Source organism: Cygnus atratus, chromosome 10 (genome assembly GCF_013377495.2).
Source record: "Cygnus atratus isolate AKBS03 ecotype Queensland, Australia chromosome 10, CAtr_DNAZoo_HiC_assembly, whole genome shotgun sequence".
Lineage (NCBI taxonomy): Eukaryota > Metazoa > Chordata > Aves > Anseriformes > Anatidae > Cygnus > Cygnus atratus.
The window spans coordinates 21,297,376-21,317,566 of record NC_066371.1 but is presented as its reverse complement, the minus strand read 5'-3'; the positions used below and the strand labels follow the sequence as shown (position 1 = coordinate 21,317,566).

Sequence of the window (20,191 nt, the reverse complement as noted above, 5' to 3'; positions counted from 1 at the left end):
ATAATATTCAAAATGAACAAAAAACTCTGGAAAAACATAAACTAGTGGTTTTTCACCAAAGCATGCAAAGCATTTTGAGGGATTTACTAAACACTACTGCTGAATATAATCTTCTGTGGCTCACAATGTGGAGTAAAGATTAAGTAAATCACTGTCTTGCCTGACAAGGAAAACATCTATTTTAGAACGCTTCAAAAATTTGGTTGATGTGTCATTATGATGACATATTCATTTTCCCTTAGGCCTTCGTACTAAAATGCAATTTTATAGATGGTGTCATAAATTTTAGGGACTCTGCATGACAGTGACGTTTGCTTGTATGTTTTTAATAATATAGTAATACCAAAGCAATACATGTGACAAAAAGGAAAAAAAAATAAAAGCAGGCTGCACAAAGAGATTTAAAATAGATATATTTAACTCTATGCTGTTGTAACAATAACTGACTTAACTATTTGAGAAACTTTTAAAATACCTGCCATTGCTAGAAATATAAGTACTTCACTACTTTTAATTAAATTATTGGAAGTCATTTTTTCAAAGCACATGCTGGATCTGGGTCAAAGAGAGAGATGCATACAAACTTCATTCTAATTCACTTCAAGAAATCCTAAATAGTGTTTCAAAGTAGCATTTATAATGATTACTAACACACATAAAAGAAGGACAATGAAGGGTTTTTGTTTGTTTGTTTTTTAATAGAAGGCAGTTAGTTCCACATACAATGCACACAGTTTCCTCCATGACAATATAAAACAATCTTGCATACTTAGAGCCTAGATAACCCAAAGTCTCAGTTACTGGAAAACTGGTATATTCACCAATTTTCCTTTCAAATTGCCATTCTACAGAGGCTGATTCAAACAGGAACGATTAAAAAACTGAAGAAGTGTGACCAGCCTCAAAAAGACAAACTTGTATTTTAAAAGTAATATGAGAGTTTATGTCTTTCCTTTCTTCAAGGCACTGTTTGAAATAGCTTAAACAGCAGGGTTTTCAGGGTCACTTTCCTGTGGCCAGAGTAGAAGCATTCAAGATCACATGCCATTTTTAACAAATTAGTGCTGAAAGAGGATATGGTAAAGATTTCATCTATCTTACGGATGGGGAAACAAAAAGGAGAACCTAAATCTTCAAAATTCAAGGTCACTCAAAATACCTGAAAGGTTTTAGCCTCGTTTGGGGATATATAACATGGATTAAGTGAATTTCCATTTATAACATTTTTTTTTTTCTTAAACGATACTAAAATTAGAACAATGAAGGTGGTAGGTAAGAACAATTGCAAGTATTTATCTCTAACTAGGATTTGGAGACAAGAACCTTGAACCTGTATATGGACTGTCTAGAAAAACAATAAGTTCTGAAAAGTTAAATACTGGAAAGGGAAAGGATCCTGGTTTTACATCGGACAATCCGTTTGCAGGTATAAAACATAATATTCTATGTTTGCATAATAAGGATTTTTGGTAAAAGCATATAAAAATCAAACTATTGGTGAATAGAAGAGGATTAGCCTGTCTTTTCTTCCGATTCTCTAATACCTCCTATATCTGATTACAAAAGCCTGCTGAAATATTTTTTTATATATCAGTGTATCTTTAAATATAAATAATATATATATAAAGTAACTCTTAGGTATGATCTGCATTTTTAGCAGACATCAGTACTATTACTTTAAAAGTTATTTCTTTTACTCTTGTAAACCATATAGCGATGTTTTTTCCTAAGACATCTCTTACATGATAAATTCTTTCTATTGGTCTCACAACACTACTCTGTGGCAGAGAACAGGGAGTAATCTAACTGTTACTGTTCCCTTTTGCTATGGCACCGTGTACTATGGAATTTAATGCTATGGCACCATCTACCATGGAATTTAATGCACCTGCCATGCATTTGAAGGACGGCTTCCCCAGAACCTTGTGTGTCACATACCTGTAGAAAGACAAGACCCTATATAAAAACAGGAATAAGTACCTTCCATTTTCTTCTCAGCTTTTGCTGCCTGGTAACAGAAAGTAATGGCAATGAGAAAAAATTTACCCATCTTTAATCATTTTGAAAAGTAATGGTAAGTCTATTCTCTTGAAAGGACTACATACAAGTTATAACTGTATCAACTTGGTAAAGAATGGCAGAATCTGACCCTTTGGGGTCTGTGAAGATTCTGAGCGTGGCTGATCTTTAGGCCATCTGTATAAGGAATGCTTAATGCACAGAAGGAAAACAAAAACATCTACCAAGAAGCTTGCAGTAATGAAAGAAAACAGGGTTCCCTATGCACTGATTTTTCCCTTGTGTCAAAGCAGGAATTACTGCAGTCTTTCTTTTTACATAGCTTCATCAGAAAACAGTATGTCAGGGTAGATTCACAGAGCCATGGCAATACCTGAATGCACCTCCCAATCACTCACTGGTCTTTGATAAAAAGTGACCGTAAAGATGTCTTTAAGAACAACACGGATTTCTTTTCTGTTTAGAATTACACTGAATATAAGAAATCTTCAGGTTACTGGAGAACTTCAATTTCTCTCTAATTTAGCTACACTGCCCTTCCCTTGCTACAGTATTCCAGTTAAGTTGATGCACAGCAATGAGGGCTAGCTTCTTTTCACACACCACAGGTCTGACTTTATTGGTAAAGTTTTATTGTTCTTAAAATGAGCAAAATACTACTTGATTTTGATGAAGAGACCACTGAAAATTACACGTGCAGAGAGAATTCATTTTGTGTTTTCCATGCCCTAAATTCAAACTTGAAGAATAGGAACTCCCATCCAAAACATCATTTATAAAATATTTTGGTAGAAAATAAGTACAAAACCTCATTAGATATTGCTCTCTCATACTTCGTTAATGTAAAAATTAACAAAACATCTTTGCAATTCTACATATTTACTACTATTGCCACCTACTGATAAAAACAAAAACCAAACTATCAAACAAACAAACAAATGTTGTTCATATCTAGTTACTTCTAGTAACTATAAATCATTTTCTACTGCAACCTTTCCATCGTGGAAACAACAGGCTGATGACATTCATACTAGGTTTCAAACTTGTACCATTTTTTATATGCTTGTTTTTATATGCTTTTTTATATGCTTGTTTTTCAAATCTTTGTATTTAGAAAGGTTCTTTGCAACTGATAACATGGATATTTGTTCAAATTAAGACTGTGATATAAATCTAAATTGATTAGATTGATTAGACTGATTTAGATTGATTAATGTTCACTAAGTATCATGCTGCTGTTCCATGGTGCAATACTAGAAATGCAGGCACATTTCATGGCCTTCCTATGACAAGTTTACATACCTTTTTGCAACATGGACATGGTTTCACAAGAAAACAGGTTTGGTTGTGGGCTTTTTTTGTTTTGTTTTCATTCTTTTCTGGTTTTGTTTTTTGTTGTTTTTACTGTGAGAGTGGTCACACCCTGGAAAATGTTTCCCAGAGGTTGTTGCCCCTCCACCTGTGGTGACATTCAAAATCTGACTGGACATGGTTCTGGGCAACCTGCTGTGGATGATTCTGCCTGAGCACTGGGATTGGACTAGATGATTTCAAGAGGTTGTGTCCAACCTCAACTGTTCTGTGATTCTGTGATTCATGTATGTGACTAGTCTGTATCTTTAAAAATTGATTTTAAACAAAATTATAATGATGAAACAGTCACTTTCCCCACTTCAAATGGAAATAAAATAAATGGAAATGAAACCAAAATAACTGTACATATATAAATTCTATTTTGCACTCATCAAATGCCCATGCATTCACTTGGAAGTAGAGGTTCACATCAGGGTTATAACTCAGTTCAGTCATCATGCAGTATCAAATAATACAACACTGTTATGCTGAATTCTAATTCAACCCTTAGCATAAATGTAGTCTTTCATATGAGCATCAGAAGAGAGAATTCAGTCAGCCTCATTTTTAATAACTAGATTGCAACCTAAATTGAGACATCCTTGATTGACTGCTGTCTTCTTGCTCACTAAAAGTAATGTTGCTCTTACCTGACATCTTACCTCACATTCCAACCCTTGAGACTTTTAAGATTCATCTAGACAAGGTGTTAGACAACCTTGTCTAGGCCCTGCTTTTACCATGGAAGGTTGGAGCAGGTGATCTCTAAGGTCTTTTTCAGCCTGGGCTTTTCTGTTATTCTATGATCTCATGAAATTTCAAGACTTGGATGATTCTACAATTTTTAGATCATGTTTAGAAGAATAAAAGAATAAAATAAAAAAATCCACCATCTTTCATTCTCCTTAATGTTGTAACATGGGCAGTTTGAAGAAACTGATCATTATAATGTAAGCTATGTATAGGTGGCATGATAATAGAGAACACTAAGACAAAGAAATTTAAGCATAAATGTGTTTTCACTGCAAAAAAAACTGCTGTCAGTACTATTGTCTCTGCCTCCTGCAAATAAATTGAACTCTGTAAAAACAGTAATAAATATGCTGCTACCACAAATATATTAAAGCCTTATCTCCTTCTTTCACACTTTCTGTAGAAACTTGCATTCATTTAAGCAAAAACTCACAGTCTCAGTTGAAAGAGGCAGGAGGGATTTTCAAAAACAAATTACTTTTTTTTTTTTCCCCCAGTAAGGAAATATATTCTCACAGAGAACTGTCATTAATAGTTACAGATGGTGAAACAGCAACAGTGACACTCAAGTCTTCTGTAGTAACAGTCTGTAGTCTCACTGATATTAGGAATTTTTGCCTATATTAAAAGGGTTGAGTCTTCCTGCTTCCAATGAGCCATAGCATAGATTTGCATACGAAGTCTGTTATAATTGATCCCTTTCTACAAAAATAGAACCAACCAAAAACTACAAAGAAAACAGGAGTGAAGACTTTGTAATAAGAGTTCGATTGAGTTGGATGCCCACCATGGGCAGGCCTAACTCAGGCCGTTTTAACTAACTACCATTTTACAGTAATGCTCTATTTTCTCTTTTCCTGCTTTAAACTCTTGCAGTTATCTGCAATAAACAACATTCTAGCACAGCTTTATTTTCAGTCAAATCCCTTCCGGGAACAGAATGATTTTACATGGAATGTGTATCCCACACTGCTGCTTTCTGTAATCCACTCAGACCAAATAGTGACGAGGAATACCCAGTTGACACATATTAAAATGAGATGTTTTGGCCAAAATGTGAACCTTGATGTAGGTATTTGAAAACATTATCCATAATCCTACTTTAGTCTCCCAAGTCTGGCACATACTTCAAATTTTGTCCCTTTACCACTCCTCAAATTACTGCCTCCAGATCCATTTTGCCTAAAAAGAACACTGTCAACTTTATTATAAAACCTAAAATATGAGGTAGATGCTTTCAACTTTGTTGAAAGTTTTTTAATAGAAAAAATACAAATTTCATGGTACATTTACAATCTCAACTTAAAGAGGACAATATTAATGCATGTACTTCTTTCTCTCTGAATGACTGTGACTGACTGATAGTTTCATGCAAAATAGTTTGTCCACTATTTGGTCCAATCCCCAACCCCATAAAAACTGAAAGCATGCAAACAGACTAGAGGGAAGGAAACATTTTTCAAAGCATATTATTTCAAAATGCTTCATACCCCCCAAAAAAATCTCTAGTTCAGTTACTAAATGTTACAGAAAGAAAAGTAAAAAGCCAGATTAGAGGTTTCTGAATTACCTTGTATATTCTTGCTCTTTCAGGATAGTATTCGGCATATCTTACTGCATTTTAAATCATATTTTAAATATAAGAAGAGTAGGAAATGGTTCTTGCTTCATGTGGTAGCTACCCAATTTTCTGTAAAACGGCTTGGTTTCTGGTATAATAAGCCATAAGGCTTCTCTAACTTAATTCCTACTTCAGATTCAGTAACTACTAATATCTAGAGAAAACTGTTCAGAAGAGCATCTGAAATTGAGTGAGCAACGTCCAACAATTAAAAATTAGTTATTTTAATTTTTAAATCTGTACATTTAATCTCTAATCTGTAGTTGCCAAACTTCACTTTATAGTCTTTAGGTACTGTTATACTCTTGGCTGGTAAACTGAAGAGCTTTGTTATCCAATTTATATTCTCTGATCAAATCACACCTCTGATAATCTAGGCAAACCGATCACTTGATATCATTTGTTACAGAACAGGATTTTCAAACCTGAAGATTGTATGGAATCTTTACACATCAGGTAGTCATTTATACCTCCTTTTCCTTAACATAATATATTCCAATCAATGATGATATAGAACCATGTCTTTTAAAAATATTTCACTGATAATGGTTATTATTTCTATTAAATCAAACTCCATTGCTGACAGAGAGTTTAGATTAATTGATAAATTCAATTAATAAAGAATCAAGATCTTAGGGAGAGGAGTCAGTAAGTGTTCTTTAAGAATTAAACATTTATGTCATGTAGTTGACTCTGCATCTTTCCATCCTCCTCTTTTCTTGTAAGATTATATTCCTACATTAAGTTCCTGCTAACTAAAATAGGAAGTGAAGAACATACACTGCTTTGAAAAAAATGAACAAAACAAAACACAAAAAAACAACAACAATTTTACCTGCAACGACTGGGGATTTTCTGTCATCCAAAAGTTGAATAGCTGTACTGGCTGTCACTACATTGCTTTTGTTTGCTGTTTCTGCAAGGTGTATTAAGAAAAAAAAAAAAAAGAAATAAGATACTGCAAAATAAAGAAATTCAGATTTCCACCCTCACCCCCTGGTTTGAAATAATTTAATGAATACAGTGCTCAGGAAATGTGTTAATAAGACAGCAAACCTCATAGTGTATGTATGCACACAATATACAGGCACTAGCATTTCAAAATTCCCCATCCCAACAAGCTGAAAACACTGACATGAGTAATCAAACTCTTGCCTTCTCTGCAAAAACTGGCAACAAAGGTGACAACTGGTAGGACTTCTCTGTGATGTGGATACTTGTTCTGTTGGACTTGCTTACAATACTAGACTGTAAGTTAAACCTATGCAAATATTCAACAATAACTGTTACATGGCATCTTGGGTTTTCACTTTGAGCCCTATAGAAGATGAACCTGGTCAAGGGACCAGTAAACAAGCTGCAAATTTCAATGTACGTATTAACATTTGAGATTAACTACAGAGCCTACTCGGTATTGACATATTTAGTATCTTTTCAGTATCATATATGGCTCAGAATGTAGGGTATGACAAAATTATAGACCTGTACTAAATGGGATTGAATAGACAAAGCTCCCAGGTATTTGCTCAGCAGCTCTTCTGTACCAGAGTGGAAAATGATCAGCATTAAAAATGTTCTCCTTGTCTTCAGCTGTCAGGAAATCTCTTGAGAAAGAAGAGAGAAAGAAAATACTTGTTTGTGACATGCCGCACAGTAGTATCTATCTTCGAAAGACAAGAAAAAACAAAACTCATTCTTTCAGAAAAGAAGATGGTTTGGGACATTTTTCTAATACTGTTTGTACAACAAAAGGCTAACGTTAGCCCCTAATAATGATTTGAGGCAGACTTGCAATTGTTTTTGTTGTGAAGGATGGAAAAAATAGTAAACTAAGTACCACTAAATACATTTGTACAGATATAAAATAAAAATGTTTAGTCTAAATTCTCTCTCAGAAGAATGCAAGAACAGTGAATTGTGCAATGTGAAAAAGGCAATGAAGGTTTGGTAATTTGCTGCCACTGACGTACGTTTTTAAGGAAAAAAAAAGTAATTAAGTCTACTTTACAAAGAATATATAAGGGAGGTAGTGGACAACTACATACTTTATTCTTCTATGATCTCATGGAATACTGACAAAAGAAAGTTCCCATGGGGAAAAACAGCAAGTATAGTCTCAATGCCATTGTTCTAGTTTACTGTTTAAAAGTAAGAAATTGAAGTACTATTGATCTTACCTGTCAGGCTACTCACACTGCAGCAATATTTTCTGGTCAGATAAACATCATACAATTTTATATTCAATAAACAATTTATCATAAACATCAAGTACAGATTTTCTTTGACACGCATAATGCGTATAGATTTGCCTGACACTATCAATCTGCTGCCTGGAAAAGGCATTAATTATCAGACCTGATTTTATAGCTCTCCATCCTAAGAAACCTCTACCTCCACTGCATAACATCTTCAAGGAAGCAAAAAAGGAAAGTTTTGAATTATGAGATCTCTTGATTATCCTTCTACCTAGTCCACATCTGTCACTTAGATTTCAACAGCAAAAAAAATTTGCAAAATAACATAAAAACCCTGAAAATGTCTAAGATATTTGTTTTTAGATGAGGTATTAAAAAAATGAAAAATCCCTTGGCATCTACAGATGTAGCATATCCTGAACTCTCCTCTGAATCTCCTCTGAAGAATAAAGATGTGAAGCTAACTCCAGAAAAGTGGAGGGAAAAGTAAATGTGTAGGATACAGGTATACAATAGCTCATTGTTTCAAATGTTCCAGTTGAAAAATTTAAAGGATCCTATTAAATCTTTCTAATTTGTTCTATGTATTTCATGCACCAGAGCAAAACCCTGGAAGAGACAGTAGATATGCTTCCTAAAATAAACATTTTTTCACACATTGTTGCCAAGCATAGCTTTGTTACTTACTGATTAGTAAGCTGTTCTGGACCCACAAACAGGTTGATACGAGATAGTCCAGTCCGTGTTCCAAGGAAGGCAACTTCCACTCCCTTGTCAGAATTTCTGAAATAAAGCAGAACACAAACAAAGATAATGGTTCCAGGCAGTAAATATATAAAGCTATGTTACCAGTCACAGAAGATACAAGTGTACACAGAAGATACAAGTGTATTTCTTAGAAAGATAGTTTTAAAACGTTTTTGTTTGTGTGTTTGTTTGTTTTTTTACTTTAAAGTCAAATGTGCTTTGGCAAACATACAATGTGGAAATGCTATTTAGACCAAGAGCAACTGAAAAGTAAAAGAAGGTAAATTTGGCAAGATTTGGGGGATGGGATGACATGGAAGCCAGAATAAAAAAGGGTCAGCATAGGTACATAACAACCATTTGATAGCCACTGGCACCAAGTGACTGAAGACAAGCAGGAAATCCAGATCCAGCTCCCTTTCTATTCAACATCTCTATGGTACATCTACACTTCAAGCTATAGGTGTGTGATTGTTGCTTAAACATGCAAAAACTAACCTAGATTTAAACCAGCCAGCTCAGAGTCAAATGTAGCTGCCATCAGGACAGGTATTTGCCTCTAGACCTTAGGAAAAAATGTGGCAGGTAGGTCAGGCTGAACCCTGTTGCTGCATCACTAGCTACAGTACCAAGGTAGCTGCTTTAAAGAAACTACTTGTTTGGGCAACAAGAGCTTCAGATATATTATCACAAAATGTCCTGTCTAATTAGCATAAATCAGAATATGAAAGGGGATCAAATGTCTCCCACTAGTATGTCTCCACAGATGTCTTCCTTGTGTTTACTGGATCTGTTGTTATTTCATTGTGTAGGAGGATTCCTAGAAACCTTATGCTTCTATATAAATTCATTGGTGCCTAGAGTATATGAGCATGCAATAATTTTCTATCTTTATCTTCTGAGAGGACACTGGATAATCCTTAGCTCAATGAAATAGATCTCATTGCATCTGATTTTACTTATTCAGTATGTTTTTTCGACAGTATAATTTTTCATGTAACTTTAAAAAAAAAAATTATATTCAAATTTAACAAAATCTAATCAGGATAACTCCCAGAATTGCCTTTCAGCAACAGTATCTCATGCAAACTGCTAATCTTAACATGTTTTCTCTAATATATATAACATCTTGTTGCTTAATGCTTAGCTCTGGAAAACTAAAAACTAAAAATAAAAATAAAAAAAGAGGATTACAGAAATGATTTATTTTACCAGGGCATTTTTTTCTGTATATAATTTGTTCCAAGATAAATTACCAGTTCCGTAAACAATTTTTGTAAATTATACATTAAATTCCTCAATTATTCTAAACAGTTTGTTAGAAAGTCACAACTGTGCGCTGTGGTTAGTATACAATTACATTAGTTATACTGTAAAATTTGAGTAACCTTAAAACTAATCATCATGATGTACATACTACAAAATAAACACTTAATACTGAATCAAAATTAGTGCTAGTTAGGGTGAAATGGTTAATATATTTATTTCATGCATTTTAATGTAGTTGAAAAATTAAAACTCTTAGGCAAATAATCAGAAAGGGACTAGAAAACTGATGCAAATAATTCTTGTTAATCTGACAAAGCATCAGAATTTTTCTTGTTAATCTGACAAAGCATCAGAATTTGCAAGGTATTTAATCAGTTCTTCAACATAACTATTAAAAAGATACCCATAATTATAATGGCTGATACAAAGCTTACTTACTCCGATTTATTTAATGCTAGACTGGTCCAATAAGCTTCAATTGGTGCACTCACCACTGCATCAAACAGAACTTCCTGGATCAATTCTTTGTCACCTATTACGTTATAGTAAAATCAGTAAACATATGTGCATACAGATCTTTTTTTGTTGTTAGATAACTAGACTTTTGTTTTTACGCTAAACTCTATTTTGTCTGTGATGTACATTCAAACTTTTTGCAGTATTAAGCATTTACTATATTACACGGTGTTTCATTACAATGTAGTTTATATAAATCTATATAGTTCCATTGCCAACAATAATTTTTGGCTAGAAAACACAAAAATGCATTTTCCACTTCATGTAACACATTCCTGTATATATCTCATGCTCGCATTTGCACAAAAAATAAGGCTAAAACAATTATGCCTACTAAGTCACACTAGCTCTGTTTCTGCAAACATCTCAGAGAAAATATATGCTTATCCAGGTGTTTTTTTCATTCAGCTTTGCAGTTCAGAAATGCTAATTTTATACATATTCTCCCTAAAACACTGAGGAAATATCTGGTATATTCTTCAGAAGAGTCATTCAAGGCTTGATTCAGACCAATCCTGTTTAATTTATGAAACCAGATGGAATGATAACATTGCATAGCTACAACATCTGAACAGAACCTTGAATATTTGGTTCAGGCATATTGTTTACCGTAAGAATCAGAAAACATCAATATTTTTTATTGATACTCTGGAAAAAAGTTCAAAAGCAAACGAAATTGCAAAGTGATATCAGCCATGCAAGCCAATCTCAAGTTATCAGTGGTTAAACTATGTAGCTTTCAATTTTGTAGAAGGTGCAGTATAACAGTTTTTAGCTAGGATAATGTCTACTACATATATATTTAACAAAATACTTGCATTGGAGCAATGGCTCTTTTCCTGTGAGGTATCGTTTAATCGCTTCTAACTGAGTCATTTGACGGTGTTCAGGATGCAAGTCAGTGTTGCAATAGGACCTGAGAACATGTTGTCAAAACATTAAAATGCTAATATGTATAAGCATGATCTTTGTCTTTGAACATAAAGAATTGGTTTCAGCAAGCACAAACAATATGAAACCAAGAAGGGTAACAGACACCAATTTCATGCTTTGTTTAAGGCTTACCATTCATCTGCTAAAGATACATCAGGGTGTTCTAAATCATGTAAACCTGTAACAGGAATAATAATGGTTTATTTAGGGAGCAGTCTGGGTAACAGATGGTTATTAACATACACTCCATAACATAAACCCTTCCCTTCTTGGAAAGTGCATTATTACCACAATATAATAAATCACAGTAAACTATGTTCAAATACACTTTAGGGTCTAACAAACTGGCAAAAGCCAACTAAATCAGATCTAAAAATGAAAAGGAAGGAAAAGTTTTGGGGTTTTTATTCCTGATAATTTTTAACTCATACAAATTGCTCACATGATATATTTGAAGTTTAGAAGAAAACCTGAGCAAAGAGAAATGCACAATGGTTAAAACCCCTCTTATTCATACTCCCTTGTTCTATGTGGCTAGTAAAGTTCTTTACGCTAAACCGCATATTTCTCTTTTCACAGGAGTTTTTCTCTCTTTTAAAAAATATTTCATTAAAAAAAACAACTCCTCCCAAAAACTAAGCACAAAACCTATGAACACAAACTGCAATTTACTGGGTTGTTCAGAATAGGTTTATTGTTCTAACACGTCATGCAGATGCTTGTAAATAAGAACTATATCATTAGTTATACAGCACAATAAAAATGTACTTTGGCAATTTTCAAAACTCTTAAAGCATGTATCAATAGACAATAAGCAAACAGGATTCAGAAGGCAGGCTCTGGGTTTAACCCCCAGAGTACATACTATGTAAATACAGACCTATGGTGGTTAAGGAAAACAGGAAAGTCAAAACTAGAACCACAATTATCATCCTTAGAGAGGACAATAATGTGTCAGTGACAGAGGAACAATGAAGGAAACAGTGGGAGAAAAGGTTATAGCTACATCGACTTCTTTGGTGATGCATCCAGGAGGAAGTATCAGACTGGCTGGTAGAAATGTATGGCTAGATTAAAGAAAATAGATAGGAGATGTTGGGAACAATTTGGAGAGCAAGTTCCAAGTCTTCTGCTGTCCTCTCCTTCTACCTAGAAATTTTTTTTATTCAACTGCTTCATAAACTACAAAGCATTTCTTTTTACATTTCTGCCATGAATAGAAACATATTTTTGTTGCTAGCATACAGCTGAAGAACGAAGACATAAAAACTTAAAATCATCAATGAAACAAGAAACAGAATTGGAAACAGAGACCAACAGAGACTTCAGCATAATATCAGAAAATATTCCTCTCTTGAACAACTTTTTCTCTGCAACTCCTAAAACTTCATCACCTCACCGCGCGCAGCTCCTCCACTGGGTACATACACCATGCACAGACTGAAGCCAGCTAGCAGCTCCTGCAGACCCCTTTTGCCTAATCATCCTTGCAAAATGCCTCTGTCCCCTCTTCATCTTCAGGACCCTTAGATTTCGGTCTTGTTGCCAAACAATTTTATCACCATCCAACAGTTGACTCCTCCACACGTTTTATTTGCAGACTTACACACCCACCCAAAAAAAACAAAAACAAACGAAACAAACAAAAAAAAATAAAGCAAGAAGGGCCTTCCCCCTCATTACTTTTACTATGACTAGATAGTTTTAGCTCTGAAATGCTTAAAAATGTGTAGCGTGTGAGCAAAAAAGCCATAGCTATTACAGGGCTCTCGGTGGCTACCGCATTCAGAAAATATCACAAATAATTAACTTTAGACTATGAGTGGTTTTCTGGAACATTGAGAGAGGAGGACAGGAGATGATGCTCATCTAAAGAAAATTCACATTCGGACTATGCTTAATATAAATGAGGAAAAAATCCCATGAAGTAGAAGATCTAAAAAATAAAATAAAATCTAACTCCCTTATGGAATCTGCAGAGAAACATACAAGCTTTAGGTCTACCACATCAACAATTAAACTACTGTGTCAGGAACGTGACCAGGTAGAGAGTATCTTACCTTCTTCTACAGTTACATTCCCTCTGAAAAAGTATTTTCCATGTCCTCTAGAGAGAGCCACACCTAAACTGTGCAGAGAAATAAAGCGGACCTTGAAATCTGTGACACAATAAAAGACATTCAGAGATATTTTCATTTCTAACACTTCTAGCTAGTGTACTCCAATTAACTTCAAAACTGTTTCCAAGTCCTCACTGATCATATTTATTGTTCAACTAGCTGTTTCAATGCTGGTTCAGTTCTGATGTTCCTGCAACAATTAGCTGTATTTATGTTTGTTTAGAGGTGCAGTAAACCATTATTCTCTAGCAAACTAATAAACTAGCCCCTCTAAGCTTACTGCTGTTCACCCAGCATGACATTTCTTCATCTGAGCCTCGAATATGCCTACGGTCTTACAACGACGGAGACAATTTTTTGTAAACCAGACTGAGATGTTAAGAAACTACATAAATGTGGCAATCAATGCAGCTACTGAGAGGAAAAGATTTCATATGCAGCAACAGCAGCATGATTCCTCTCAGACCTTTTCTGCTACTCACATTTTTCTCTAGTTCAATGTTTTTGCACTGACTTTAGCTTCGTAAACTTCCACAGTTAAGTGCCTTATTTTGCATTGGTTTTCAGTCTACCATTTAGACTACTCAAATTTAATGAACTGGCTGAGGGATCCGTGACTCTTCCTATTGAATACATACACAGAATACCTTTTGGCATTCATTCATCTAAGGTTAGTAACCTGCCAGTAATCAGTATGACTGAAAATACATGGGCTGATACTTTAAGTACACGTAGAGGCACCAAGTCCAAGAGCACACATGCTGCAATGAAAAGCTCAATCTGGAAACCGGCTGAAAGTAAACATCTTGACATTACAGTGTATATTTTCATAATTGCTGCCCCTGCTGTCTTCCTGAAGCTACACACTCATCCCATCTATACTACATACAGACCATGCTGAAAAAGGCAGTACAGTTTTCCTATATTTCTGCCCTAAGGATCAGAAGTCACACTGCATGCACATATGTAGCCCCACATCTGTTTACTAAATGGGGTAAGAATGACATTGCCACAAAAATTACACTGAGTTTTACCACCCATGTGTGGATTTTAGCAAGAATAAACACATGCATCAGAGATGACAGAAATGTGCCTATATTTTCTCTATGCAAAAATGTAGCTCAAGTGTTGTGAAGAGGTTCCATTGAAGAAAATTTCAGTTGAGTATTACAGCTATCAGCCTCCTGCTTTAAGCATAGGGTACAGTTAATATTATTTTATTAATGGATTATTTCTAACTCAAATATGAGCATTTTTAAAATGACTTCTTGTCTTTTTTGGTTTTGCTAAAATACATGTCAAAATAACATGGCTGACTTGCTCAGTTTTAGTTACACAAATACACTCTAGGTAGTTCAGAGAAAGAAAATATCCAAACCTCAAATTGGAAATGAAATACTATCTCATTTTACATTACATTTTGTTGTGGAAAAAAATCAAAATGGGCTCAATATGTAATTACTTAAATGGATTATAGTATTTATAGCTCTCTAAGTACTTGCGAAAGCCTTTCGTTCAATGTAAACCTCAACTGAATATTTTTTTAATGAAACGAAAGCCATGACAAACACTGCAAGTTTGCCTGTGTGAGCTTGCACAAACTTTCCATCCCTGGAAAAGCTGAAAGGAATGCTGGTAAGCTTCTTTTCCTAGCTATTTTCAGCATTGTCCAGGGATATTTTATTGTCAGCTTTTGCTGATGAGCTTTTAATGAATTCACAAGCTCTGTACAAATGCAAGTCCAATGAGTCTGATGAAATGGCCATTTATTATGGTCGGCTCTACCTGAATGGAGTACCCTTGATGTCTGTATAATAGTAGTCATTTGTCATCACCAATACCCGTTTCTAGATTCAGAACAAGAAAGTCAGAAGGGGAAGGGGGAAACAGTTAGTTTGCTATAAGAAATGTATAAAAGATCAAGTGTTTAGTCAGTGATAAAAATTACAAGCAACGTATACATTCAGTGAGTGAAAAAATATACCACGGTGAATCATATTTATGGTAATCAATCTTAAAACTTGTAAAAAAAAAAAAGAAAAGTAACTGCTTGCTTTATACTCAGTTGGAAAAGTATTTATACCCCTTTGTCCACTGTCTTTTTGACTTCCATGGAGAACTTCCCTGTTTTCCGATTCACCATTGCATTTCGGAGCTGAAATGAAGAAAATGTGTGTCAAATCCTCTATCTGCATTTTCTGTAATTCTTTGAGCTTCTTGTTACATTCATTTGGCTTAAGTAGTACCGTCTCTTCAGTTTTCATAGTTCTGCTGCACACTGAACAAACCCCTTAAAGATTTCATGATAGTCTGTAAAGGCCAAGACTCCTGCCACAAAACTTTAGGAAAGTTGCTGAGGTATCTAAAGCAGGAGCTCTCAGCATCCTTCATAGCAAAATAGCTCTTCATGTAGTAATCTGGATCTTATGTGGGAAAGACAGTATAACTGACAACCCAACTATTATACAGTTTCTACAGAGGAAGGTTAAAGGACTGGGTTCCCATCTGGATTTGGTGTCTGAAGTTAGACCAGTGCTCATTTTTTAAATACATCACAATCTTACATACAATAACAAAGCAAAAAAGATAAAACCCCATTTACGGCACTATTCATTCTGCTTCAGCTTGATCCTCTAATGTTGGGCTGCATCCCAAACTACCCCAAGAAACTACATCCTAACTGCATCAAAAATTAGAACCAGCAAAAGCATGACAGGCCATTTGATCGCTGACCTGTTACAATGGAAACACACAGCTATAGTGCTCTGTGATTCACTCTGGTGGTCCACTGGTGTCTGGGCACCCTCGCAAGCACTGAATTTTATTTCTATAATAGGAGCCCTAAGGCAGTCACAGTTCTAAGAACTGGCCTGGACCTCTCCTTCTCAAAGAAGTACAAAATAATTTTTAACACCCCCTCCAAATTATGTTTCATTAGTATATAAACCCCCCAAAAAAATAACTTTTAAAGAGAGGAAACTGAAAGCTGCTAGGGAAAACAGAAAATAAATAAAAAAGGGTTTATACACAGTGATTTACCTCCCACTCTTCAGGTTAAATCTGTTTCTTTCTGGTTAAATCTGTTTCTTTCTGGATTGCCAGAAATGGTGCAGTCCCCTGTGATTCTGAGAAGGTTCCTTCCTGAGCTGAGGCCTGAAAGGCTTATCCCTGGGCCTTTCAGTAACTTTGCCTCAGTTTCTGCATGAGTTGAAGGCTCCCAGATCTGTGCTGCAAATCCCTTAGACATCAACTCTACAATGCCATTCCTTAGCACACCTGTTCGCTCCCTAAGAAAGTAGAACCTTCCTCCCAAAGGATGCCAGCTGGCACAGCCTCTCCTTTAGGGGAACATGCCATGGTTGCCCATCAGGGCTATAGGCCACAATCCCATGAGGTGTATATAGCAAGGAGCACAGTACTCTGCCACAGCTGGTCTGAACACAGGGGCTCTGGGCTGAAATTGAGATATGACAAGACCCGGCTTCTGAGAAATCCTCAGTGTTAGTATTTTGAATTTGTCCATCGATCACTTCAGGACTTTAGGGGAGAAATGAGAAAGTCACTGCTTAGCAGTTATACCATCAAGATATGGAAGTATTTTATTTGAATTCAGTTAGATTTAGGTGTGGTAGAAGCAACTTCTTTTGCTTGTATTTTTAATTGATGGCCTAGTACAGAAAGTTTAAGGTGGTTGTATTGGGATATCTTTAATTGCAAGGTGAAATTGCCATATTAGTGAGACTTCTTGTGGTTAGAAGCATCTATAAATCTTTCACAACAGTAATTTTCATTACAATAGAAACCCTCCATTGCTGCTAATTAATTCATACTCCCTCCTCAGGGATATTGAAAATGCAGGAAAATATAAATGAAACAAGCATTTTTGTCTCTCTTCTATTGCTTATCAATCTGAACAGAACTTATTCTTAAGAACAGTGTTCTTGCAGAATAAGTATCTCCTTTTCTTCTGAACCTCTTGCCAGATTTAGCAATTCAGTCAGATTTTAATCAAAATTTGTGAAGACAGTCATATCAATGCACTCTGTAGGCTTTTTGAAGCAAAAGAGTATGAAGCAAAAAGAGCATGCCCAAAATTGCCAGTGAAATATCTGGTTTTATTTTCATGACATGGCTGACCTATCAAAAATTGCAAACTTTGCAGCTCTTTAAAATTTAATTCTGAGGCATCTACATTTGAATTAATAACCTTACTCTTCTGTCAGGGATTGTAAGAGGATAATTTTTAGCTGGAGGCATGTATAAAATAAAGCATATATTTTACTGTCGATTTTTTTTTTTTAACAATACATAATGGGCAATTCTGGAAATATTTTCCCATTTTAAGTTTTGTGGTTTTGGACTTGCAGAGCTGGTCTTAATTAACCATCTACTTTCTAAAATTTACAGAACAGTTCCATTTATCTTTAACATGGTTTTCATTTTTCTCCTATTGGTGCCTGCAGTTGTCTGAGACCCATTCCTCCCACAAGCCTCAGGCAAGTCATAGATTTACTAAGAGGGCCTCCAAACTCTCAGTAGTGTTTAAGATCAAGTCTGCATGTGGGATTTAGAGTTTCACTTTTTTTTTCTTTCTTTTTTTTGCTTGCTGTGATTACATTTCTTGGCTTTGTAATCTGGTTTCTCAGCTCTTCTGCAGTTTCATCTTCCTTCTCAAATGCATAAAATAAGTACTGCCTCAACTGGCTTCAAGCCTCAAAATATTCATTCATGGTCTTTTTTTTTTTTTAAAAAAAAAAAAAACTTTATTCAGCTAGAAATTATAGTAAAAGAACTTTAAGAAGTGAGTTAATGAGACAAGGTTTCTATCCAAATTGAAACTTCTTGTCCTTCAGTAGTGCATATTTCCAAACTTTGCTGGAAGACACTTTTTCCCCTATTATTTTTTATAAGCTAGTGTTAAGCTTTCTATTTCTAATAAAATACCGTAAGAGCAACATGGCAGGTACTGTAACCTGGGAAATGAAGTGATGAATATATATCTACACCAATTCTATTTCATGGTGAAAAAAAAAAATCTAAACTTAGTTCTGCCAGCTTTTCCTTATTGAATCACTGGAGAAAAACTATTTCTTCACATCTTTAGAGTGATACCTATTGTTACTTTCAACTAAATGTCTTCCAATCAATTGCTAACAAGCCAGTTTCACTGCTATAATATGAGATCATTCTATATTCTTGGAAAATTATGTAAGCATTAAATTAACATGGTAAAAAGTGAGAAACTGTCTTCAGCTTCCACAGAAGTGTTTCATGGGAGAAAAATATACCAGTAGCAGTGTAAGTTACTAAAAGCAGCTCTATGAATACATTAATTCTTTCCCTCTACAGTTGAATAAACAATGCTTTACTACTCAAGCTTGGAAAAAATCAAGAACATCAACTCCAAAGCCTTAGGTGAAACAGAGCCACATGTAACTCTCAAGTCAATATTTTACTTCACAACATATAAAGTCTCCCAAACAATTTTTACCATTTTCACACAAAATTAACAGTATCAGGGAAGTGCCTATTCAAAAGATTAACAAAAATAACACAAACTTTTTGGACACTTATTTGGATCCTCACATCAGAAAAGTTGCATAAAAAGACAGATTTCATTACAGTAACATACAAAACGTCTTTCAAGTTCCAATCCCCCTCTAGATTTAATGCTAATAAGATTATCAACTCTTTAGCACCAAAAATCTTTTCTTTCAAAGACCCTTCTCTTCTTTTCTGCTTTTAGTATCTCTGACTATATGCCTCTCTGAAGGTCTTATTAACTTGGTATAAATATCTGACTTTTATAATACTTCACAAACATGAAAAACCTGTAATGATACCAGGCTCACTTTTAAAAATACCTGAAAAAATATGATTTAATGTTGCTTTTTTCCTGCCCTATTTCGATATTTAAATGTCCAAACATATATGGCATTGTTAAATTATTAGGACAACCTTCTGAACATTAATAACTTTTTCTACAATATTCAACATGTTCTTTTTTCATAAAACAGTGGGTTGCTAACCATCAAACAGCAAACGAGTATGCTATTACCAAACCTACCTATTGGGGGGATTATTTATCAGAGAGTATCTGCTTATTCAGACATACACTAATGAATTACAAGCATTTACAAGAATTATGACACATTTGTACTACATATGAGTATTGAAAATTGTGTTTATTATTGCTCCAAAGCTGCAATAGCACATCTATTTTCTGTTATGTATTAAATATTTCTCAAACTTATTATATGATTTACAGGTGTTTTGTTGTTGTTGTTGTTGTTTTTTACCATTACCGAGTGGGCAGTGGACTTGGATCTTTCCTACTAATGCAACGCTCAATTTAGTTTGTTTGTAATGTAGATTAATATTTTTCTTATTCAAAATATGAAACAATTGGACAGACTTTGTTTCTGTTATAATTAAGAAATGCGAACATTTTTTATTTTTATTTTTTAAGTGAGTGGGAAAGATAAATTTTATGCACGTATCTTTCATCAAAATGTGAAATAAAACTTTTTGCAACCTCTGGATTGGAAAAACTCAAATTTTGCTAGAAATTTACAAAACATCAGACAGACCTTAGGGGTCTCAAGGGAAATACTTAGAAACTGCTGAATTTGGATTTTTTGCTTTCATGTATATTCAGATAGAAC

The 20,191-nt window shown here is 34.6% G+C and overlaps 1 protein-coding gene across 1 annotated transcript in view; it reads right to left on the bottom strand.

Moving 5' to 3' along the window:
* CACNA2D3 (calcium voltage-gated channel auxiliary subunit alpha2delta 3) overlaps nt 1–20,191 on the bottom strand; it is a 455,579-nt gene that overhangs the window by 78,161 nt on the left and 357,227 nt on the right. Inside the window, exons 19-27 of the mRNA XM_035558456.2 lie at nt 15,610–15,681; nt 15,312–15,373; nt 13,467–13,534; nt 11,539–11,584; nt 11,292–11,389; nt 10,396–10,489; nt 8,629–8,724; nt 7,229–7,350; nt 6,582–6,662 (exon numbers count right to left, since the gene is read on the bottom strand). Of these exons, the coding sequence (XP_035414349.1) occupies nt 6,582–6,662; nt 7,229–7,350; nt 8,629–8,724; nt 10,396–10,489; nt 11,292–11,389; nt 11,539–11,584; nt 13,467–13,534; nt 15,312–15,373; nt 15,610–15,681 (739 nt within the window). The remainder of the gene's footprint in view (nt 1–6,581; nt 6,663–7,228; nt 7,351–8,628; nt 8,725–10,395; nt 10,490–11,291; nt 11,390–11,538; nt 11,585–13,466; nt 13,535–15,311; nt 15,374–15,609; nt 15,682–20,191) is intronic.